The sequence below is a fragment of the Salvelinus alpinus genome, chromosome 21 (genome assembly GCF_045679555.1).
Source record: "Salvelinus alpinus chromosome 21, SLU_Salpinus.1, whole genome shotgun sequence".
NCBI lineage: Eukaryota > Metazoa > Chordata > Actinopteri > Salmoniformes > Salmonidae > Salvelinus > Salvelinus alpinus.
In genome coordinates, this window is record NC_092106.1 from 3,341,675 (window position 1) to 3,366,936 (window position 25,262).

The window sequence follows — 25,262 nt, forward strand, 5'->3', positions numbered from 1 at the left end:
GACTCCAGCATAACCAACCCACGGGAGACCAGGAGAACTTTACAGTGGTCTGGATAGGGGTCAGAGGTCAAAGAGGCCCTGCTCTGATGGCTGGTCTCCCAGGGGTTGAGTGACCAATGCACAGCCCTGACATCCCCGCAGCTGGACAGCCTGCCACTCAACAACACATCCCACCGGCGTCCACCATTTTGTTTTTTGTTCCCATTGTTGACATCACAGAGAGCTATTTTTCGAGAGACCCATTATGCAACCGCAGACCACTGAGGCCGCCTCTTAAATGGCACTCTATTCCCTATTTAGTGAACTCTGGTCAAAAGTAGTGCACTAAATAGAGAATAGGGTTCCATTAGGGACACATCCCCTGGATCTTCTGGTCTAGCTGAGGTTTTCAGCTGCGTCTTTCCTGGTGTTTATGTGAAGTACGCTTTTGGAAAGTCTGGCATGCGTTCCTGACACAGACGCTATGTCAAAAACAGTTAAGCCCTGGAGTGGGCCCTGTCTAACTCAATACTCATAACACTTAGAAGTACATGAAGTGGCAAAGTACTGTACTTTTCTTATGCGGAACAATGAAAATATGTACACACACTGCTCTGTACATAAGTCTAATCCTAGCCAAGGGTTGCGAAATTCTGGTAACTTTTTTTTCACAACATTTCTGGAAAACCTGGGTATTTTGGGAAAGTTGACAGAATTGTGCAACTCTTTCATAGCCTGTTCTGTACCTGGGAAGTAGCCGGTAATCTCCTGCGTACTCATCATATTTGTAATGGACCACGTGTAGTTGGGAGTTGTAGTACTCGCAGGCCTGGAATAGAGGAGAAGAAAGAGGAAGAGGAGGAAGTGGAGGGGAGAGAGGTTCTGTTAATGCCTTAGTCCAGGTGAATAACAGACAGTTGATTCTGTCTGTATATATGACCGTGTGTGTGAGTGTGTTTTATTTCATGTATTTATTTGACCTTTATTTTAACAGGGAGTCCCATTGAGACAATGGTCTCTTCGCAACTACACAACAAATTACACATAGGAAATATACCAATCACATTCCTCAGCAAAGAGGTTCTCAATTAACAAGAATAGAGATGTGTGTGTGTGTGTGCGCGTCTTGGCATGGGCAGTTGATGCTTAAAATCCCCTCTCTGTCACAACGTGGTTCTTATACAGCTCTACAGATAGTCTCACACACACACACACACACACACACACACACACACACACACACACACACACACACACACACACACACACACACACACACACACACACACACACACACACACACACACACACACACACACCTATCCATTCAAATAAGTAGATCCAAAGCACAGTAATGGTAATGTAAAGGCAGTGTACAGCTTTGTTTTACATGAGTAGCTGTCCTCATACAACCCAGTGTGACGCAAGCTAGGGCTGCAGAGTCTGCCTCCCTCCACAACATCAATGTCGCGTCCCAAATTGTGCCATATTCCCTACATAGTACACTACTTTTGACACGGGCCCATAGGGAAAAGGGTGCCATTTGTAGAGGGAGGCAGACTCCGCAGCCCGAGCTTGGCTTCACACAGGTCATCTTGGAGCCCCACAAGCTTACAGAGTTACAAGATTGAATCCATGATTAGATTAATCAAACCGTAGGAAGAATTGAATTAACATTCTGTCCCACGGGCTTGAGTTACAGACTTTCTTTCTCTCCCTCTCGCTCTCTTCTCTCTGTCTCTCACATGCACACAAAGCGCAGATACGCAAGCTCGGTTACGCGCAAGCGCACTCCCTCTCACTCGTAAACACACACACACAGACAGACACTCACGCACGCATGCACTCTCACCCTCTCTCTCTATCTCCTCTCAGCAGTATGTTTTCTCTGTTGTTCTGTGGATTCTCATCTTCTTTCTGTCTGAGTGGCGGTATCATTATCTACCACTTAAACACAGCTCCACTGGCAGTCATCACGTTCATTATTAAAGACACTCAAAACATATTTACTTCCACAAGGCAATAACACATGTCTGGGAGCACACACTTAAATAGCCATTCTCTCTCTCTCTCTCTCTGTGTGTGTCTCTCTCTATGGCCTCTCACACGCACCCCGTCATCAGTAAGCTGTGACGGTGTGGTGTCTGGTGTGTTTCCGTATGCAGCGAGGATATCTGTGAGACAATGGTTTGGCTAATTTGAGCACTTCCTCCTAGCCGGCGTGTGCTGTAACTCTTTCACTTCAGCCCCCCCCCCATCAAACATGACGTGTCACGATAAGAGCGTGAAAACAGGCACACCCAAATGGCAGCCAACTGCTTTTGACCAGGGCCCATAGGGTACCACCACAAATGATTGCCCTATAAAGGGAATCGGGTGCCATGTGGGTCACAGCCACAGTATAGGCTTATCAAATCCACATCTTCAACTGACAATCCAATAGGGGAAATGTATGCAAAATTTCGCTGGTTGTCGTCATTTGCATTTCTAGGGTTCCTCAAAAAGAGATGAAATGGTTTCATGGTTAAAAAGGTGGCAGTCGTGGCTGTGTAGCTATCGTAACTAAGGAGACACTGTATTAAATCCAACACAACAGTCAACTGAGGGGAAATTTTTATATCACCCACAGACTTAACTTTTCAACTACTTTAGATGGATGAAGTCATGTTTGTGAAAACACAGCCTTGCTCTCACACAGGCCCAGGGCGGCAGGTAGCCTAGTGGTTAGAGCGTTGGGCCAGTAACTGAAAGGATGCTGGATCGAATCCCCGAGCTGACAAGGTAAAAATCTATCGTTCTGAGCAAGGCAGTTAACCTAGTGTTCCCCGGGTGCCGAAGATGTCGATTAAGGCAGTCCCTCGCACCTCTCTGATTCAGAGGAGTTGGGTTAAATGCGGAAGACACATTTCAGTTGAAGGCATTCAGTTGTACAACAGACCAGGTTTTCCCCATCCCAAATGCCTCCCTACATTAGAGCACTACGTTTGACCAGAGCCCTATGGGAAATAGGGTGAGCATTATAAAGGGAATAGGGTGCCATTTGGGATGCAGCCCCATACACTAGGCAGCAACTGAAACCTCCCAGCCACCACCCATAGCCCTTAGTGTCTTTGCAGGCCAGCCCAACTAAGCAGAGCAGAGTCCCTCCAAAACAACAGGATACAGTGGACAAAATCCCTGCTCTCTCTCTCTCTCTCTCTCCCTCTCCCTCTCTCTCCATCCCTGCATGGCCAGCAGGCAGCCTCAGATGATTCAGCTCCATAGACGAGCTCATTGGAAGCAGCAGTCAGCGGTCCAGTCAGCTCAGCCCCACAGCTCCGACAACACGGCTGGGTTCCCCACCCCCCCCTCACCACGCTCCAGATGCTGTTGATTCCCACAGAGAGAAACATGATCCAGCTGCACGACTGTACTTCTGGTTCAGAGGAGGAGGAGCAGTAACTCCAAGGCATTGGGTTCAGAATACATGTTCGGAACTTTCTTGTGTGTATTCCGTGCATAGGGACTGAAGTGGGTCGAGGACCAGGATGCCCTCTCTCTCTCTGCAGTCTTGCACTTTCACTCATAGAGCTAGCCGGAGAAACTCTCCTTCTCCCTCTCACACACACACTCGCAGGCACACAGAAACACACACAGCTCCTGGAGGAACAGAACACATCTGTGCTCCTGATGTCCCTGCCTTACGGGCTCATGATGTTGATGTAGACCTCTGTGTTGAGGATATGTTTAAAGTACACTAACAACTACATGTAGCCCTGACCCTTACCCGGACGACCCCCACGCCAAGCTGCCTGCCTGCCAGACTGAATGTGGAGTCAGCCCTGCTCCACAGCCCTCCTCTGCACCCAAGCTCAATCACACAACTAAGCATGGCACTCTCTCTCTCTCTCACACACTCACCTGTCTGACCAGCAGACACTCGGCCTGGAGCTCGGCCCCCTGGGGCACGGTGGACTGCAGTGTCCGTCTCTCCAGGGGAACTGTGGACACCTGGGGGGGACAGAGGGGGAGGAGACATCAGATGGGGAGGGGCAGTTTGATGTCAGGTGAAAAGATCATCTCTTGTGAAAGACTGTCGGGCTGGAAGGCGTGTGGACCTCTTCCCCTAGAAGAAAATTCTATAGCTGTTGTTGATGCGAGAGCTGGTTTTGGATTACTGAGATGAGGTAAAAGCTGATACATGCAGAAGTGGGATAGGATATATGTGCCGATCCGAATATGAAAATGCTTGAACTCCAAGGATACAGTCTTTACCACTATGATGTACAGTCAGATCACTGAGCCCTATTCCCGTGTGTCAGCACTTGACGAATAACATCTGACCAAGAGCTCCGGGGTGGTCATAATTCATTCATAAATATTGCGGTCAAAAATAGCAAATGGCTCAAATAAAAGGCTCAAATAAATCATCTATACCTAGAAGGAAAGATTGAAAGTTGGAGAAATACTGCTCTCACTGATTACGCAGCTAGTGGCAACTCTATGCAATTCTGTCTGTGTCCCAAATGGCAACCTATTCCTATTCCCATAGGACTCTAGTCAAAAGTAGTGCACTATATAGGGAATAGGGTGTCATTCGGGACGTAGGCCACTGAGAACAGCCAAGTTCCCGTCCTCTCTGATCAATGCTTGGTTCTGATTTACTGTGTCTGCAGTCAGCTGTTTAAAATGCAGCACACTCAGAGGAAGGACATTTATTTTGGGGTTTTGGAAGCGAATTAGGTTTGTCCATTAGCAAGTGAATTGGAGTTTCAATTAGATTGAGCTATGGAGACCCAGCAAATGAAACAGGACTGTTTGGTTGCCGGGCCTGTGTGTGTGTGTGTGTGTGTGTGTGTGTGTGTGTGTGTGTGTGTGTGTGTGTGTGTGTGTGTGTGTGTGTGTGTGTGTGTGTGTATCACGGCAGCAGAGTCATGAATTTAAACATCAACTCAGGGATTGAGAGCCGAGTCATTTCCCTAAAACCAATTAAAACGAGTTAATATGAAGTGGGGGTCTTAAGGAGTCACATTAGTGCACTAATTAAGTCACTAATGATAAACAGCCACGGGACACTGGGGGAGCAATGGGGGGAATGAGGGGCTCAGAATGCAAAATGAGTGTGTGTGTCTGTCTGTCCTTCTGTCTTGTTGAAAGACATTGGTGTGGCTGGCATGAGGCGGCAGGTAGCCTAGTGGTTAGAGCGTTGAAAGGTAGAGCGTTGAAAACTTGCAACTGAAAGGTTGCAAGATTGAATCCCCCGAGCTGACAAGGTACAAATCTGTCGTTCTGCCCCTGAACAAGGCAGTTAACCCACTGTTCCTAGGCCGTCATTGAAAATAAGAATTTGTTCTTAACTGACCTGCCTAGTTAAATAAAGGTAAAATAAATGAGCCAGACACAGACACAGTCCCACACACACCCACACCCTCATTCCCACACCCCCATTCCCACACACACACACAGCAAATTAAGTAAGTGAAAGGAGGTCGTTTGTGGGTGACATACAGACAGACTTGACAGAGACAGAATGGCATTCACACACACACACGTCTCGAACGCACATGCACGTACACACACAGGCGCGTTCGTACCCACCGTGAAATCGTTGTCGGGGAAGAGGAGCATCTCTCTGAGGGGGTCTTCATTCAGCTCATCTCCCAGGTCACAGATCACAGCCTCGTAGTCCAGAGGGTCTATCAGCTTGGGTTTCTCCTGCTGGAACACACACAAACAGACAGACATTTTACTTGACTTATCCCATGTGGCAGTGAAATAAAACACTTGGGTACTACTTGGGGAAACACAGATGAGAAAGTGGCGGACGCTGGATTCCAATCCCGGTCCACGTGGAACACACTCATTATCAAAATTGCGCGGTCAGCCATACACTTGATGACTGCTGCAACAGTCACACCATGGGGATATCCAACATATTCAACTATTAGGTCACACAGAAAGTCTTCTACATCTAGGGCTTATCCTGCTGTAACACACAGAGAGAGAGAAAGACAGACAGACAGCCAGCAACACAAATGACTACGCTATCACCAAGTGCAATTTGCCTCTACACTGTTCAATAATCATGACTTATAAACCTCTCTGAACTCCGAGAGAAGTCAGCCAGTCAACAAGTGCTCTTCAAATCAAAGACGAGTCAAATGGTGTGGCTAGGCAAATTGTCTAAACCTCAGAATATCTGTTAATCTATCTATTTATCTATGGATGAGCATAAATCTTTTTGTTGTTGTTGCAAGGCATGAAAAACTAGCTACCCCCTCACTTCCTGTGTTTACTCCGTCACCATTGGATCAGCTGCACAGACGTCAAGGCTGCACCCAAAATGCGACCCCGTTCCCGATAGACCCTGGCCAAAAGTGGCGCACTTACATAGCGAAGAGAGTGCCATTTGGGACGCAGGCCCCAGTCTAGAGGGGCGGGGAAGAGAGAAGTAAAATAGAGGATGAAGTGGCTACATGTCATGTGCCAAACCAAACTGAACCAAAAAACATGTCGAGCCGTTCCCCTCTTTCCAACGAGGGAAACTGTTTGACTGACAGATGGACACTATATCACATTCGCAGTGATCATAACAGCTCAGAAAACGTATTTAAATGACAGGCTCAATGTCACCTATTATTTGTAGATTCTGGTGCTTAATAGTATTTAGATGCAAAGGATTACGTCAGAGATTCGAGTTCTGAAATGACTGTAGACTGCTATATCCCAAAGGCAGACGTTTACAATACGTTTTCGGTTAAGGGTTAGGCTACACATCTGCACAACACATGGTCTCAACAAGCCCATCCACACAGTGCGTTTCACAGAAAGCGAAATGGACTGCACATGATGAGACGAGGGTATTTCCGTCCTCAAAGGAAAGCGGTATGTCTTATTCATCACTGCTAACAAAAACTGTGGTCGGAGAAGATGAAAACTGAAGACCTGTGTTCTCTGTTCACACGCCCATAGCGGGGGGTTCCGACCACTACCCCCTGTTCAGTTAGACCAGGGGTGTATTCATTAGTGCACACCGTAGCAAAACGGTTTAAAAAGGAAATGGGTTTATTGGATTTCTTAAAGGGTTTCTTAAGTTCAGCTAGGTCCCTCCCCATTTCAGCCTCCGTTTGGTTCCTAGTGAACACACCTCTGACAGAATGCACCCCTCACCCACAAGGGAAAGAGGTAGAAAACAAGCAGTCATTGAGGCATAAAACCATGACAAAGAATGTGACAAAAAACGAAAGACTGAAAAATACCCAGAATCATAACATTCCTTGTTGTGAGGAAGGATATTGGTGTGACTCCACTGTAAAAAAAAACGAAACAATTTGTTTATACGAACTGTACCTGACTGGAAGAGAGAATGACGACTGAGGACATTTTAATTTCTCAACCTCACAGAAATGTCCACCAAGACAATATCTTTTGCCTGAGTGGCCTGTGGTCCAGCGGTTAGTGCCGAGTACCCGCCCCGGCACACGTTTAACCAAAACTACCCGTCGGCATGGGTTCGAATCTGCCTCGCAATCTCTCCTACCTTGGTTCCAGTCAGTAGGGATCTTACCATACAGACGGACTGGGGGGAGGGGCAGAGAAACACATGAACAACAGTCTTTCATATTCAGCATTCATTCACGCTGTTGCCAAATCCCTTAAATCACCCTACTGAGCAGGGCTGTGGGTTTGGCTCATTCAGTTTTGACTTGACTTGACCAGAGGCACTGAGGGGTCAAATGGCACCCCTTAGTTTTGGTCTAGTTTTGGTTCCCCTTTAGTCTGGTCAAAAGTAGTGCAATGGTGAGGGAGTAGGGTGTCATTAAGACAGATAAAACTGCTGGGAAAACGACACAACAACGTGTAAGGAAATAGGCGCTGATAACAGTCAGCCGAAGCTAGCTTAGCGTCATACACCTCCCCTGACACCTGACGTACCATCGGCTCAGTAACACAGCAGCTCGGTGCCGGCTGAGACTTCAGAGTTAGCCGTGTTGCTGTCGGCGTCGTATCAAATCTCAGAGCAGCTCGATACACGCTACGTAAACACCTACACGTTTGGTGTCTACATTGCACCAGGCAACATCACACCGATATAGTTAGGATGTTGCGGAGCATTTGTACAATCAGACCTACGTACGGAGGCGTACAAGTCCCTTGCTGACAACCTCCTATCTCCAGTTTGAATGTTGTGAACATATAGATCACTTTTCCTGATTGTACATGGCCACTCCACTGGTTAAAAACTCAGATAGACATAGGGAGCGATACTGTTTTGAGTCTCTGCCAGTTACAGATACCAACACACCGATCAGATAGTCAAACAGAGAGTCATTGGCTAACTAGTATTAGGCAAAGGCTAGCAATGTCCAATTCCAACCTGTGCCATGTCGGTTGGCCTCATGTTGACGGACAGGTGCAGTGTAGAGTGAAGTTGCCCCACAGAGACTGATCCTGGGTCAGTTTAGTATTTCACCCACTAATGATTAAGGTTAGGACTGGGGAAGGGGAAGCTGATCCTAGATCTGTACCTAAGGGGAACTTCACCCCGGATCGACAGGTGCAACAGAAAGGAACAGGAAGCCCAGGGCAATAAAAACACACAGGCACTGCACTAAAGAGGGAGATAGAAAGATATAAATATAGATAGCTAGATAGACAGAGAAAGAGAGGGCATACATACAACGCTCAGGCGGTTGAAATCGTTCCGCACACGCCTGGTCTTATCCCTGTTCTTCCTTCGGAACGTGATCTTACTCCTGAAACTCATCCTGGTTCAAAACGGGAGACGACGGCACACGGATACCGGTGACACACACTGACACGAGAACACAGAGAGGGACATGTGTTCCAGCAGGCAGAAGCAGAAGGTCCATTGAAGGGTGTGCGAGACCTGTTGGAGCGCGTGGTGGCCCAAGGAGGAAGTAGAGACTTGATGTCACACAGTGACAGGAGGTGCAGCAGGGGAAACTTACAACAACAGAAAAAGTCCAACCACCAAACCACTCTCTCTCTCTCTCTCTCTCTCTCTCTCTCTCTCTCTCTCTCTCTCTCTCTCTCTCTCTCTCTCTCTCTCTCTCTCTCTCTCTCTCTCTCTCTCTCTCTCTCTCTCTCTCTCTCTCTCTCTCTCTCTCTCTCTCTCTCTCTCTCTCTCTCTCTCTCTCTCTCTCTCTCTCTCTCTCTCTCTCTCTCTCTCTCTCTCTCTCTCTCTCTCTCTCTCTCTCTCTCTCTCTCTCTCTCTCTCTCTCTCTCTCTCTCTCTCTGTGTTCTTAATCTCACCACATTTTCGGGATGGATTCCCGCTGGGGACGCTCATATGGAAAATGTACTGTGTGCACACACTACAGTCAGTCACTTGGTATAAAAACGTCTGACGAATGGCATTAATTATATCATCATAATTATTATGAATATTATTATTATTAGATCCATTAGCCATAGTAACATTACAGGGCTGGCTATACTTAGTTGTGCTTGGTACTGCTTGGTAATAGTGACACTGCGTACACATTGGTCGAGACTAAAGTGACCACTTAACTGACCACATCTCCCCGCTACGTCACACAACTGAATTCTTACAAACTACCACCATGACACACTCTCGGTTTTTGTCTCCATGGTTGTAATCAATGCCCAACCCTCTCACTCTCTTTTCACAAACATGCATGCACACACACACACACACACACACACACACACACACACACACACACACACACACACACACACACACACACACACACACACACACACACACACGCACACGCACACGCACACGCACAACCTACAGTTGTCGGAAGTTGGAAGTTTACATACACTTAGATTGGAGTCATAAAAACCCAGAAGATGATGTCATGGCTTTAGAAGCTTCTGATGGGCTAATTGACATCATTTGAGTCAATTGGAGGTGTACCTGCGGATGTATTTCAAGGCCTACCTTCAGAAATTGTAGGCCTCCACAAGTCTGGTTCATCCTTGGGAGCAATTTCCAAACACCTGAAGGTACCACGTTGAGCTGTACAAACAATAGTACTTAAGTATAAACACCATGGGACCACGCAGTCAACATACCGCTCAGGAAGGAGACGCGTTCTGTCTCTTAGAGATGAACGTACTTTGGTGCGAAAAGTGCAAATAGATCCCAGAACAACAGCAAAGGACCTTGTAAAGATTCTGGAGGAAACAGGTACAAAAGTATCTATATCCACAGTAAAACAAGTCCTATATTGACATAACCTGAAAGGCCGCTCAGCAAGGAAGAAGCCACTGCTCCAAAACCGCCATAAAAAACCAGACTACGGTTTGCAACTGCACATGGGGACAAAGATCGTACTTTTTGGAGAAATGTCCTCTGGTCTGATGAAACAAAAATAGAACTGTTTGGCCATAATGAACATTATTATGTTTGGAGGAAAAAGGGGGAGGCTTGCAAGCCAAAGAACACCATCCCAACCGTGAAGCACGGGGGTGGCAGCATCATGTTGTGGGGGTGCTTTGCTGCAGGAGGGACTGGTGCACTTCACAAAATAGATGGCATCATGAGGAGGGAACATTATGTAGATATATTGAAGCAACATCTCAAGACATCCGTCAGGAAGTTAAAGCTTGGTCGCAAATGGGTATTCCAAATGGACAATGACCCCAATCATACTTCCAGTTGTGGCAAAATGGCTTAACGACAACAAAGTCAAGGTATTAGAGTGGCCATCACAAAGCCCTGACCTTAATCCTATAGAAAATTAGTGGGCAGAACTGAAAAAGCGTGTGCGAGCATGGAGGCTTACAAACCTGACTCAGTTACACCAGCTCTGTCAGGAGGAATGGGACAAAATTCACCCAACTTATTGTGGGAAGCTTGTGGAAGGCTACCCGAAACGTTTGACCCAAGTTAAACAATTTAAAGGCAATGCTACCAAATACTAATTGAGTGTATGTAAACTTCTGACCCACTGGGAATGTGATGAAAGAAATAAAAGCTGAAATAAATAATTCTCTCTACTATTATTTTGACACTTCACATTCTTAAAATAAGGTGTTGATCCTAACTGACCTAAGACAGGGAATTTTTACTTGGATTAGATGTCAGGAATTGTGAAAAACAGAGTTTAAATGTATTTGGCCAAGGTATATGTAAACTTCCGACTTGAACTGTAGATGTGTTTGAAGTACAACTTCCTTTATTCTCCAGAGAAGGGGGGCATTTACAAACAAATAGGTGCACGCGAGGACACACATTTACATTTGAGTTATTTAGCAGTCGCTCTTATCCCGAGCAAATTACAGGAGTTAAGTGCCTTGCTCAAGGGCACATCGACAGATGTTTCACCTAGTCGGCTCGGGGATTTGAACCAGCAACCGCTAGGCTACCGCACATACATACATACAAGCACGAACGCGCACACACACAACCCCCCCCCACACACACACACATACTTCCCTTGATGGAATTTCAATGCAGAACAGAGAGCTGTCAGCTGCCAGACAGTTTGAGGAACTGACCCTGTGATGTCACAGCCTCTGAATCCGTGTCCCAAATTGTGCCCTATTCCCTACATAGTGCACTACTTTACTTTTGACCAGGGCTCATAGGGCTATGTTAAAATTAGTGCACTATATAGGGAATAGGGTGCCATTTGGGAATCAACCTTTCTGAGTGCTGTTAGCCTGATTACATTAGCTACTGTTACGTCTTTTTATGTTATTGATCATTTTAAAAAGAGGTGAAAATGCTATCGATTTTTACTCTCTCCATCCATTGGTGGTCAATGCAACACCAGGGAAGAGCACCAAGAGTTTAAAGCTGTAATGCAGCATGACTTTGACACGCAAACCAACACATGAGAAGAACGATACAGACAGGGGTCACAGGAAGAGTCATTGACAGACACTGATTGAGAGAGAGGAGACAAGGGTTGCATCCCAAATAGCACCCTATTCCAATGGCCAAATGAAGAAACCATAGGCCCCGGGGCAGTTTTCAGCTGGGCTAACATAATTGCAAAAGGGTTTTCTAATGATCAATTAGCCTTTTAAAAGTATAAACTTGGATTAACTAACACAACGTGCCATTGGAACACAGGAGTGATGGTTGCTGATAATGGGCCTCCGTACGCCTATGTAGATATTCTATCTGCCGTTTCCAGCTACAATAGTCATTTACAACATTAACAATGTCTACACTGTATTTCTGATCAATTTGATGTTATTTTAATGGACATTTTTTTTTGCTTTTCTTTCAAAAATAAGGACATTTCTAAGTGAACCCAAACTTTTGAACGGTAGTATATACAGTGGCTTGCGAAAGTATTCACCCCCTTGGCATCTTTCCTATTTTGTTGTATTACAACCTAGAATTAAAATAGATTTTTTGGTGGTTTGTTTCAATTGATTTTCACAACATGCCTACCACTTTGAAGATGCAACAAATTATTTCTTGTGAAACAAAAAATTAATTAAAAATTAAAAAACTGAAAACTTGAGCGTGCATAACTATTCACACCCACCCCCAAAGTCAATACTTTGTAGAGACACATTTTGCAGCCATTTACAAGTCTCTTGGGGTATGTCTCTATAAGCTTGGCACATCTAGCCATTGGGATTTTTGCCCATTCTTCAAGGCAAAACTGCTCCAGCTCCTTCAAGTTGGATGGGTTCGGCTGGTGTACAGCAATCTTTAAGTCATACCACAGATTCTCAATTGGATTGAGGTCTGGGCTTTGACTAGGCCATTCCAAGACATTTAAATGTTTCCCCTTAAACCACTTGAGTGTTGCTTTAGCAGTATGCTTAGGGTCATTGTCCTGCTGGAAGGTGAACATCCTTCCCAGTCTCAAATCTCTGGAAGACTGAAACAGGATTCCCACAAGAATTTCCCTGTATTTAGTGCCATCCATCATTCCTTCAATTCTGACCAGTTTCCCAGTCCCTTCCGATGAAAAACATCCCCACAGCATGATGCTGCCACCACCATTCACTGTGGGCATGATGATCTCAGGGTGATGAGAGGTGTTGGGTTTGCGCCAGCCATAGCATTTTCCTTGATGGCCAAAAAGCTCAATTTTAGTCTCATCTGACCAGAGTACCTTCTTCCATATGTTTTGGGAGTCTCCCACATACCTTTTGGCAAACTCCAAACATGTTTGCTTATTTATTTTTTAAGCAATGGCTTTTTTCTGGCCACTCTTCTGTAAAGCCCAGCTCTATGGAGCGTACGGCTTAAAGTGGTCCTATGGACAGATACTCCAATCTCTGCTGTGGAGCTTTGTAGCTCCTTCAGGGTAATCTTTGTTGTCTTTGTTTCCTCTCTGATTAATGCCCTCTTTGCCTGGTCCGTGAGTTTTGGTGGGCGGCCCTCTCTTGGCAGGTTTGTTGTGGTGCCATTTTCTTTCCATTTTTTAATAATGGATTTAATGGTGCTCCGTTGGATGTTCAAAGTTTCTGATATGTTTTTATAACCCAACCCTGATCTGTACTTCTCCACAACTTTGTCCCTGACCTGTTTGGAGACCTCCTTGGTCTTCATGGTGCCGCTTGCTTGGTGGTGCCCCTTGCTTAGGGGTGTTGCAGACTCTGGGGCCTTTCAGAACATGTGTGTATATATACACTGAGATCATGTGACAGATCATGTGACACTTAGATTGCACACAGGTGAACTTTATTTAACTAATTATGTGACTTCTGAAGGTAATTGTTTGCACCAGATCTTATTTAGGGGCTTCATAGCAAAGGGGGTGAATACATACGCACGCACGACTTTCCGTTTATGTTTATTTACTTTTATTTTTTTCATTTCACTTCACCAATGTGTACGATTTTGTGTATGTCCATTACATGAAAATCTATTTAAATTACAGGTTGTAATGCAACAAAATAGGAAAATTGCCAAGGGGGATGAATACTTTTGCAAGGCAATATGTATCATATTAAATTATCATTGTAATTGCACACACATTGATGTCAGACATGCACCTACTCCAGTGATCTGTTGCTGATGACTGGGATGAATGCAGGAGCAGATTTCAGGAGCAGGACAAGGCACCCTCTTTTTGACTGATGACTGATATAAGGGCATGTACGTGATAGGCCTATCTGGCGCATATGATTATGATAGTCGTACTGCTTCTTGACAGTGTCATAAAGTGTATTTTCTTAGTCCAAGTAAAGTGACAAAGAGTGGTCATAATGCTTCATGACAGTGTCATAAATTGTAAAGTGATAAAGTGATATAAAATATGAGGACAAAAACATGACAAGAAGTCATGACAACAACAAAGGATTTAAGAAACTAACTTTAAAAAGAAAGGAAACTTCTTGGCAGAATATATTTTTTTATAAATGTGGGTTTTGACACTCTTTTGTAGGTGTCATAACTAGCCAAAAAAATAACGCAGTATATGTCACAATAGGTGTAAACATATGGGTCATGACAGAGTTATGAACATATTATGACAGGTTATGACAAGTTATGTCAGCTGCTATGACATATCATGACATGGTTAGATGGAACATCATGTATTATGACACTGGGTGTCACGTGAACTGTAATCTGTTACGTTACCAGCAAAAATATTGTAATCAGAATACAGATACTTTTGAAAAAGTAGATGATTACTTCGAGGATTACGTTTTAAAATCTGAAAGGATGTTTGCAAGAAAAAAAAATCTTTGACACTTCTCTGTTTTCTCAATGACATTCAAATCAGCATTGAAAAAAAACACAAGTTTAAGTTTGTTCCAACTAAGCGAGTCTGACCACAAGTCAGAGATGATTAAAACTCATTTTTCAACCCCTCCACAAATTTCTTGTTAACAAACTATAGTTTTGGCAAGTTGGTTAGGACATCTACTTGGTGCATGACACAAGTAATCTTTCCAACAATTGTTTACACACAGATTATTTCACTTATAATTCACTGTATCACAATTCCAGTGGGTCAGAAGTTTACATACACTAAGTTGACTGTGCCTTTAAACAGCTTGGAAAATTCCAGAAAATTATGCCATTGCTTTAGAAGCTTCTGAAAGGCTAATTGACATAATTTGAGTCAATTGGAGGTGTACCTGCAGATGTATTTCAAGGCCTACCTTCAAACTCAGTGCCTCTTTGCTTGACATCATGGGAAAATCTAAAGAAATCAGCCAAGACCTCAATAAAAAGATTGTAGACCTCCACAAGTTTGGTTCATCCTTGGGAGCAATTTCCAAATGCCTGAAAGGTACCACGTTGAGCTGTACAAACAATAGTACTCAAGTATAAACACCATGGGACCACGCAGTCAACATACCGCTCAGGAAGAGATGCGTCCTGTCTCCTAGAGATGAACGTACTTTGGTACGAAAAGTGCAAATCAATCTCAGAACAACAGCAAAGGACCTTGTGACGATGCTGGAGGAAACAGGTACAAAAGTATCTATATCCACAGTAAAACAAGTCCAATATCGACATAACCTGAAAGGCCGCTCAGCAAGGAAAAAGCCACGGCTCCAAAACTGCCATAAAAAAGCCAGACTACGGATTGCAACTGCACATAGGGACAAAGATCGTACTTTTAGGAGAAATGTCCTCTGGTGTGATGAAAAAAATAAAAATAAACTGTTTGGCCATAATGACCATTATTATGTTTGGAGGAAAAGGAGGAAAAAGGCTGAGGCTTGCAAGCCGAAGAACACCATCCCAACCGTGAAGCACGGGGGTGGCAGCATCATGTTGTGGGGGTGCTTTGCTGCAGGAGGGACTGGTGCACTTCACAAAATAGATGGCATCATGAGGGAGAAAATTATGTGGATATATTGAAGCAACATCTCAAGACATCAGTCAGGAAGTTAAAGCCTGGTCGCAAATGGGTCTCCCAAATGGACAATGACCCCAACCATACTTCCAAAGTTGTGGCAAAATGGCTTAAGGACAACAAAGTCAAGGTATTGGAGTGGCCATCACAAAGCCCTGACCTCAATCCTATGGAAAATGTGTGGGCAGAACTGAAAAAGCGTGTGAGAGCAAGGAGGCCTACAAACCTGACTCAGTTACACCAGCTCTATCAGGAGGAATGGGCCAAAATTCACCCAACTTATTGTGGAAGGCTACCCAAAACGTTTGACCCAAGTTAAACAATTGAAAGGCAATGCTACCAAATACTAATTGAGTGTATGTAAACTTCTGACCCACTGGGAATGTGATGAAAGAAATAAAAGCTGAAATAAATCATTCTCTCTACTATTATTCAGACATTTCACATTCTTAAAATAAGGTGGTGATCCTAACTGACTTAAGACAGGGAATTTTTACTAGGATTAAATGTCAGGAATTGTCAGGAAAACTGAGTTGAAATGTATTTGGCTAAGGTGTATGTAAACTTCCGACTTCAACTGTACATTTTGTCTTATTTTAATGCCTCTTAAGGGGAAAGTAATCTAAAAGTAGCTGAATGTAATCAGATTAAGTTACTGAGTTTGGGTAATCCAAAAGTTATGTTACTGATTTGGAGCCCCTCAGGGGTGCGTGCTCAGTCCCCTCCTGTACTCCCTGTTCACCCACGACTGCGTGGCCAGGCACAACTCCAACACCATCATTAAGTTTGCAGACGACACAACAGTGGTAGGCCTGATCAACGACGAGACAGCCTATAGGGAGGAGATCAGAGATCTGGCTGGGTGGTGCCAGAATAACAACCTATCCCTCAACATAATCAAGACAAGGGAGATGATTGTGGACTACAGGAAAAGGAGGTCCGAGCACGCCACCATTCTCATCAACAGGGCTGTAGAGGAGCAGGTTGAGAGCTTCAAGTTCCTTGGTGTCCACATCACCAACAAACTAGAATGGTCCAAACACAACAAAGCCTATTCCCCCTCAGGAAACTAAAAAGATTTGGCATGGGTCCTCAGATCCTCAAAAGGTTCTACAGCTGCAACATCGAAAGCATCCTGACAGGTACGCCTGGTACGGCAACTGCTCGACCTCCGACCGCAAGGCACTACAGAGGGTAGTGCGTACGGCCCAGTACATCACTGGGGCTAAGCTGCCTGCCATCCAGGACCTCTACACCAGGCGGTGTCAGAGAAAGGCCCTAAAAACTGTCAAAGACCCCAGCCACCCCAGTCATAGAATGTTCTCTCTACTACCGCATGGCAAGCGGTACCGGAACGCCAAGTCTAGGACCAAAAGGCTTCTCAACAGTTTTTATGCCCAAGCCATAAGACTCCTGAACAAGTAATCAAATGGCTACCCGGACTATTTGCATTGACCCCCCCCCCCCCCAAACCCGTCTTTTACGCTGCTGTTACTCTCTGTTTATCATATATGCATAGTCACTTTAACTATACATTCATGTACATACTACCTCAATTACCCTGACTAACCGGTGCCCCTGCACATTGGGTACCCGGGCTATCTACATTGTGTCCCGCCACACACCACCCCCTCTTTTACGCTACTGCTACCTCAATTAGCTTGACTAACCGGTGCCTGTATATAGCCTCACTACTGTATATAGCCTTGCTACTTTTATTTTTCACTGTCTTTTTACTGTTGTTTCTATTTCTTTATCCATTGTTCACCTAATACCTATTTTTTACTTAAAAATCGCACTGTTGGTTAGGGCTTGTAAGTAAGCATTTGTTGTATTCGGAGCACGTGACAAATAAACTTTGATTTTATAAAAATTTTGGACAGGTAACTAGTAACTGTAACAGATTGCAGTTAGAAAGTAATCTCCCCAACCCTGGAACTACCAATTAGATATCACGAAATTGCAGAGAAAAAGGGGTAAAAAGTACAAAATAATAATAATAATATATAATCCATAGATGGCAGTTCCCATTCAAGTCAGGACTGGCATCCATTGCTAGTGTACCGATGAGCTGAACAGTCAAATTGCTAGGGTAAGAGGTTACAAAATCCTTCCATGGATTATACACTACATGATCAACAGTATTGGACACCTGCTCGTCAAACATCTCATTCCAAAATCATGGGCATTAACATGGAGTTGGTCCCCCATTTGCTGCTATAACAGCCTCCACTCTTCTGGGAAGGTTTTCCACTAGATGTTGGAACATTGCTGCGGGGACTTGATTCCATTCAGCCACAAGAGCATTAGTGAGGTCGGGCACTGATGTTGGGCGATTAGGCCTGGCTTGCAGTCGGAGTTCCAATTCATTCCAAAGGTGTTCGACGGGTTGGAGGTCAGGGCCCTGTGCAGGCCAGTCAAGTTCTTCCACACTGATTTTGACAAACCATTTCTGTATGGACCTCGCTTTGTGCACAGGGGCATTATCATGCTGAAACAGCAAAGGGCCTTCCCCCAATCTGTTGCCACAAAGTTGGAAGCACAGAATTGTTTAGAATGTCACTGTATGCTGTAGCGTTAAGATTTCCCTACACTGGAACTAAGGGGCCTAGTCCGAACCATTAAAAACAGCCCCAGACCATTAATCCTCCGACACCAAACTTTACATTTGGCACTATGCATTCGGGCAGGTAGCATTCTCCTGGTATCCGCCAAACCCAGATTCATCGGTCGGACTGCCAGATGGTGATGAGTGATTCATTACTCCAGAGAATGTGTTTCCACTGCTCCAGAGTCCAATGGCGGCGAGCTTTACACGACTCCAGCTGACACTTGGCATTGCGCATGGTGATCTTAGGCTTGTATGCGGCTGCTCGGCCATGGGAACCCATTTCATGAAGCTCCAGACTAAAAGTTATTGTGCTGACGTGGCTTCCAGAGGCAGTAGCAGCACTTACAGTTGACCAGGGCAGCTCTAGCAGAGCGGAAATTTGACAAACTGACTTGTTGGAAAGGTGGCATCCTATGACTGTGCCACGTTGAAATTCACTGATCTCTTCAGTACGGGCCATTCTACTGACAATATTTGTTAATGGAGATTGCATGCCTGTCAGCAACGGGTGTGGCTGAAATAGCCAAACCATTAATTTAAAGGGTTGTCTACATACTTTTGGTGATGTAGTGTCTATCTATAGTCACAACATAACAAGATGTATATTTGGTGCGCATGCTGCCCAAACTGCGATCTACCCGACTGTAGGCATACCTGTAACTGCCAAAATAAAGGAAACACTTGAGTAAATGAGGGATACAATGTATATGTTATGGTGTGGGATGCATTTTCCTGGCATGTTTAGGCTCATTGAAGCTGTTCTAGCAGCTCGTGGTGGCGTAAAACCCTTTTAAGACACTTTATGTTGGTGTTTCCTTAATTTTGGCAGATACCTGTATGTGCTTGTGATAAAACGATTGATCCTCTGTGGCTAAATTATGTTCTCTGGTGTTATAATTATAATAATTGCCTCTTGGGCCGCCTACGGGCTTGGGCCCAGTCCCTGACTCACACAATTGACCAGTCACAATGATTTATTATGCAGTTTATTTGATTTTTTAAATGAATCAGTAACCCAATCAAGGCAGGGCACCCCAGTTACCCACGTGGGCCCCCTACCTCCACTACTCCCCCCAGCTGATGATTAGCAGAGTGGCAGCAGGCAGCGGCAGACTGTCTACACTCATTGAGAGCGGGCTCCTGAGTCTTCATGTGGCTGGCGGTTGCATATATAAATATATACACATATATATATATATATTACACTGAGTGTACAAAACATTAAGGACACCTGCTCTTTCAATGACATAGACTGACCAGGTGAATCCAGGTGAAAGCTATGATTCCTTATTACATTTACATTTAAGTCATTTAGCAGACGCTCTTATCCAGAGCGACTTACAAATTATTGATGTCACTTGTTAAATACACTCCAATCGGTGTAGATGAAGGGGAAGAGACAGGTAAAAAAAATATTTTTAAGCCTTGAGACAATTGAGACATGGATTGTGTATGTGTGCCATTCAGAGGGTGAATAGGCAAGACAAAATATTTTAATGCCTTTGAACTGGATATGGTAGTAGGTGCCAGGTGCACCAGTTTGTGTCAAGAACTGCAACGCTGCTGGGTTTTTCACGCATAACCGCTTCCCGTGTGTATCAAGAATGGTCCACCACCCAGAGGACATCCAGCCAACATGACACAACAGTGGGAAGCATTTCAGTCAACGTGTGCCAGAGTCCCTGTGGAACGCTCTCGACACCTCGAGTCCAAGCCGCGACAAATTGAGGCGGATCTGAGGGAAAAGGGGAGGGGTGCAACTCAATATTAGGAAGGTGTCCTTAATGTTTTGTCCACTGTATATATTTCCTTAATACACATTTCCTTAATACATGCCTCTTGGGCCCCCCAGGGCCTGGACCCAGGGGCTTCAGCACTGGTAAGCCCCTGCATTAATCTAGCCCTGCCTATTCCTTATATAGTACTTTTGACCAGAGCCATAGTAATGCATTATATAGAGAAAGTAATGCACTACATAGGGAACAATAGGGTGCCATTTGGGACGCACACCTCAGATCAACAACTCTCCAGGCATATGTTAGTATAGGGCCCTTCCATTTGATTTCAATAACTTTTTGATACCAAAACATTCAGGAGATAAAGCTGCTCAAAGTTGCCACGTTTGCATTACTCACCCCTACAATGACACTGTCATATCTTCATTACTGAAAAAGAGAAATTTGATATCATTTGAAAGCTTACAATCAGGATGGTCAAACTATTTTATAATTTCTTGAATTTTTTTTCTTCTAAACATTGTCATTTGTTTTAACCTTTAATGGCAATCATCTAAAAATGCGTAAACTCTGATTTTTTTCCATTTTCACTTTTGTAGCTTAGTCCCTATTTCATGTCATTTGAGGTGTCCATCTTGTACCCGCCATCGGTTGAGACACGGAATGTTCTTGAATAAAGGGCGAGTGTCATGTTATGGCTGATAAATGTAGCTACTAAACATTACATTTCAACTTTCACATCGTACCACAAAGATGGCTGGAGGTCCACACATCAGGGTTTGTTAACTTGAATGGGAATATCTGTTGTTTTCAAATTCTACTATCAATCTTTCATAGGAAAGCTATTGAAATCATAGAAATATAGATAATAGAAAATGACATTCCCATCTAAGTTTACATTCAACGGTGGGTGGAGCGGTAGCCATCTTTGTGGTAGTAAATGGAAGTAAAAATGTCAATAGAATTTAAATGTCAATAGTGTACCAGCTAATTTCAGTGGTCTGAAGGGATAGGTCCATTCTATGGATTATGTTTCTATGAGTGAATTGGCACCCATCCTGTATTCAAGAGTATGCTGTGTCTCAACTGATGACGGACACACCTGAAAAACACTAGATTATGTAAATTAGGGTCTAAGGTCCAACATACACTATATATACACAAAAGTATGTGGACACCCCTTCAAGTGTATTCGGCTATTTCAGCCACACCGATTGCAGGCAGGTGTATAAAATCGAGCACACAGCCATAGACAAACATTGGCAGTAAAATGGACTTACTGAAGAGATCAGTGACTTTCAACGTGGCACCGTCATAGAATGCATCCTTTCCAACAAGTCAGTTCGACAAATTCCTGCCCTGCTAGAGCTTCCCCGGTCAACCGTAAGTGCTGTTATTGTGACGTGAAAACGTCTAGGAGCAACAACGATTCAGCCGCGAAGTGGTAGGCCACACAAGCTCACAGAACGGGACTGCCGAGTACTGAAGCGCGTAGTGCGTAAAAATCGTCTGTCCTCGGTTGCAACACTCACTACCGAGTTCCAAACTGCCTCTGGAAGCAACGTCAGCAGCTGTTCGTCAGGAGCTTCTTTAAATGGGTTTCAATGGCCAAAACAGCCTAAGATCACCATGCGCAATGACAAGTGTAGCTCGCCGTCATTGGACTCTGTAGCAGTGGAAACACATTATCTGGAGTGATGAATGCCGCTTCACCAACTGGCAGTCTGAAGGACGAATCTGGGTTTGGCGGATACAAGGAGAACGCTACCTGCCCCAATGCATAGTGCCAACTGTAAAGTTTGGTGGAGGAGGAATAATGGTCTGTGGCTGTATTTCATGCTTCGGGCTTTCAAATGATACCAAACTCAATCGTTAATGTTTTTCAGTGATTAAAACATGGATGCCTCATGCTAGGGTGTAGTATGCAAAATGGGTCAACTTTGAGCACCTCTTTCTCCTAAATGTTTTGGCATTCAGGTTCAAAAAGTCACTTTCGGACCACTTCTGCAATGGGCAAAAATGTATGGAAAGTTTTGTTAAAATCAAAAGGGGTAAGGTTCATATAGAACGACCCTATACAGATGTACCTAACGTGTATCTAATGGAGAGAGAGAGTACAGTGTCCGAAAACACACCGTGAGTGTGTCATACTCAATATGTTATGTACCTCTCCGTCTTCTCTCTAGCTAGCCCCCTTCTCTCTTGCTCTTAGTGACAGTTAGACCACAGACCACTTTTCTCAGGCAGATCAGGGAAACAGTGTCTCACACACACACACACACAATGTGAGATTAATGGTTGACACCCCTAAACTTCCAGTAAGAGAAGACACATTGATTCCATATAGTAGTACTGCTATCAGTAGTGGTAGTAGTCTAGTAGTAGTAGTACAATTCTTCCTCCTTATTTCAAACTATTTTGAGTTCCATAATTGCTTCATATTTAGAAAATCTCCATCAGTGTGCATCATCAACAGGCTCTGTTGCACACCAGCCCATTAAGTCATTTAACGAGCTTCTAAAACACCTGCAGCCCATCAAACATCCAACCACCCCTCTCTCTCTCTCCTTCCTTTCCTCCTTCCCTTATTCCCCCCTCGAATTCTGCCTCAGCTGTCTGGGCTGCTTCCATCCCTCCATCTCTCCCTCTTTCCTCTCCACCCACCCACCCACCCTCACTCACTCACTTCCACCAAACAGCCCCTTTCTCCTTCTTTTCTCCCGTTCTCTCCATCCACCCCTGTACGGATTCTGTCAGTAAACTGCAGCTGTGTGCAGTATCAAAATAGAATGAGTGCAGGCCTTAGAATTAGCAGCGACTGCTTATCAAACAGGGGTGTGAACGAGAGAGAAAGAGAAAATACGGAGGGAGAGCGACACAGAGAGAGAAAGAGACAAATAGACAGAGAGAGAGTTAAGTTAATTAGGATCCCCATTAACTACTGCACATGCAGCAGCTACTCTTCCTGGGGTCCGCATAAAATGTACAAATATCTGATAAAGTACAGAACAGTTATAGACAAGAACAACGTAAGATATCACAATAAACAAATTAAAAAAGTATTAGAGTTAAAGAGAGACACAGAGACAAATTTGGGCTCTATAACAAAGACCAAACAGCAAAAACATATACATGATCAAATACAATCTTAGAATCAACTATTAAAACACTACCAGAACACACTGAATTCTCCAATTACACAGGTCAAAATACAAACCCTCCAACCCAAAAAGGCCTGTGGTGTTGATGTTATCCTAAATGAAATGATAAAATATACAGACCAAAAATTCCAATTGGCTTTACTTAAACTCTTTAACATCATCCTCAGCTCTGGCACCTTCCCCAATATTTGGAACAAAGGACTGACCACCCCAATCCACAAAAGTGGAGACAAATCTGACCCCAATAACTACCGTGGAATATGCATCAACAGCAACCTTGGGAAAATCCACTGCATTATCATTAACAGCAGACTTGTACATGTCCTCAGTGTAAACAATGTTCTGATCAAATGTCATATTGGCTTTTTACCATGTTTTCACCCTGCACACCGTAATTGACAAACAAACAAACAAACCAAAACAAAGGCATAGTCTTCATGTGTGGTTGAGTTCAAAAAAGCTTTTGACTCAATTTGGCATGAGGGTCTACTATACAAATTGATGGCGGGGCGGCAGCGTAGCCTAGTGGTTAGAGCGTTGGACTAGTAACCAAAAGGTTGCAAGATCGAATCCCTGAGCTGACAAGGTACAAAATCTGTCATTCTGCTCTTGAACAAGGCCGTCATTGAAAGGCCGTCATTGAAAATAAGAATTTGTTCTTAACTGACTTGCCTAGTTAAAGCAGTGTTGGGGGAAAAACATACAACATTATATAATCTGTGTACACAAACAACAAGTGTGTGGTTAAAATGGACAAAAACACACACATTTCTTTCCACAGGGTCATGGGGTGAGACAGGGATGCAGCTTGAGCCCCACCCTCTTCAACATATATATCAACGGCACTAGGACAGTCTGCCACACCCTACTAAAACCTGAAGTCAAATGTCTACTGGTGCTTCTGTCCACAATCAAGGAGGGCCTACAGCAGCACCTACATCTTCTGCACAGATTATGTCAGACTTGGGCCCTGACAGTAAATCTCAGTAAGACAAAAATAATGGTGTTCCAAAAAAGGCCCAGATGCCAGGACTACAAATACAAATTCCACCTAGACCAGTGGTTCCCAAACACCTTCAGACATTCAACCTCCATCTAGCACTCTCAAATGTTGTTTTTTGCCATCATTGTAAGCCTGCCACACACACTATACGATACATTTATTAAACATAAGAATGAGTGTGAGTTTTTGTCACAACGCGGCTCGTGGGAGGTGACAGAGGTCTTATAGGACCAGGGAACAAATAATAATCAATAATTTTGCTCTTTATTTAGCCATCTTACATATAAAACCTTATTTGTTCAACAAAAATTGTGAATAACTCACCACAGGTTAATGAGAAGGGTGTACTTGAAAGGATGCCCATAACTCTGCAATGTTAGGTTGTATTGGAGAGTCTCAGTCCACACAGTTTGTGCCTGTATTTAGTTTTCATGCTAGTGAGGGCCGAGAATCCACTCTCGCATAGGTACGTGGTTGCAAAGGGCATCAATGTCTTAACAGCGTGATTTGCCAAGGCAAAAAACTTTGAGCGCAGCCCTATCCAGAAATCTGGCAGTGGCTTCTGATTAAATTACATTTTCACAGAACCGCTTGTTGCAATTTTGATGAGGCTCTCTTGTTCAGATATCGGTAAGTGGACTGGAGGCAGGGCATGAAAGGGATAATGAATCCAGTTGTTTGTGTCGTCCGTTTTGGGAAAGTAACTGCGTAATTGCGCACCCAGCTCACTCAGGTGCTTTGCTATATCACATTTGACATTGTCCGTAAGCTTGAGTTCATTTGCACACAAAAAAATCATACAATGACGGAAAGACATGTGTGTTGTCAGAAAAGAGCTCCAACTTCTTAATCATAGCCTCAATTTTGTACCGCATCAATGAATATAGTTGCGGAGAGTCCCTGTAATCCTAGATTCAGATCATTCAGGCGAGAAAAAGCATCCCCCAGATAGACCAGTCGTGTGAGAAACTCGTCATCATGCAAGCGGTCAGACAAGTGAAAATGATG

The 25,262-nt window shown here is 44.2% G+C and overlaps 1 protein-coding gene across 7 annotated transcripts in view; it reads right to left on the reverse strand.

The window, feature by feature from the left end:
* The window catches only part of LOC139547629 (dedicator of cytokinesis protein 10-like), a 176,329-nt gene that overhangs the window by 99,146 nt on the left and 51,921 nt on the right, over window positions 1–25,262 (reverse strand). For 4 of the 7 annotated variants that reach the window (XM_071356590.1, XM_071356595.1, XM_071356596.1 and 1 more), the window contains exons 2-4: window positions 5,557–5,676; window positions 3,880–3,969; window positions 726–808 (exon numbers count right to left, since the gene is read on the reverse strand). In XM_071356590.1, the coding sequence (XP_071212691.1) occupies window positions 726–808; window positions 3,880–3,969; window positions 5,557–5,676 (293 nt within the window). Of the gene's footprint in view, window positions 1–725; window positions 809–3,879; window positions 3,970–5,556; window positions 5,677–8,638; window positions 8,875–25,262 lie in introns of those variants that run through there. The other 3 variants (XM_071356594.1, XM_071356593.1, XM_071356591.1) reach the window with 3 other exon arrangements.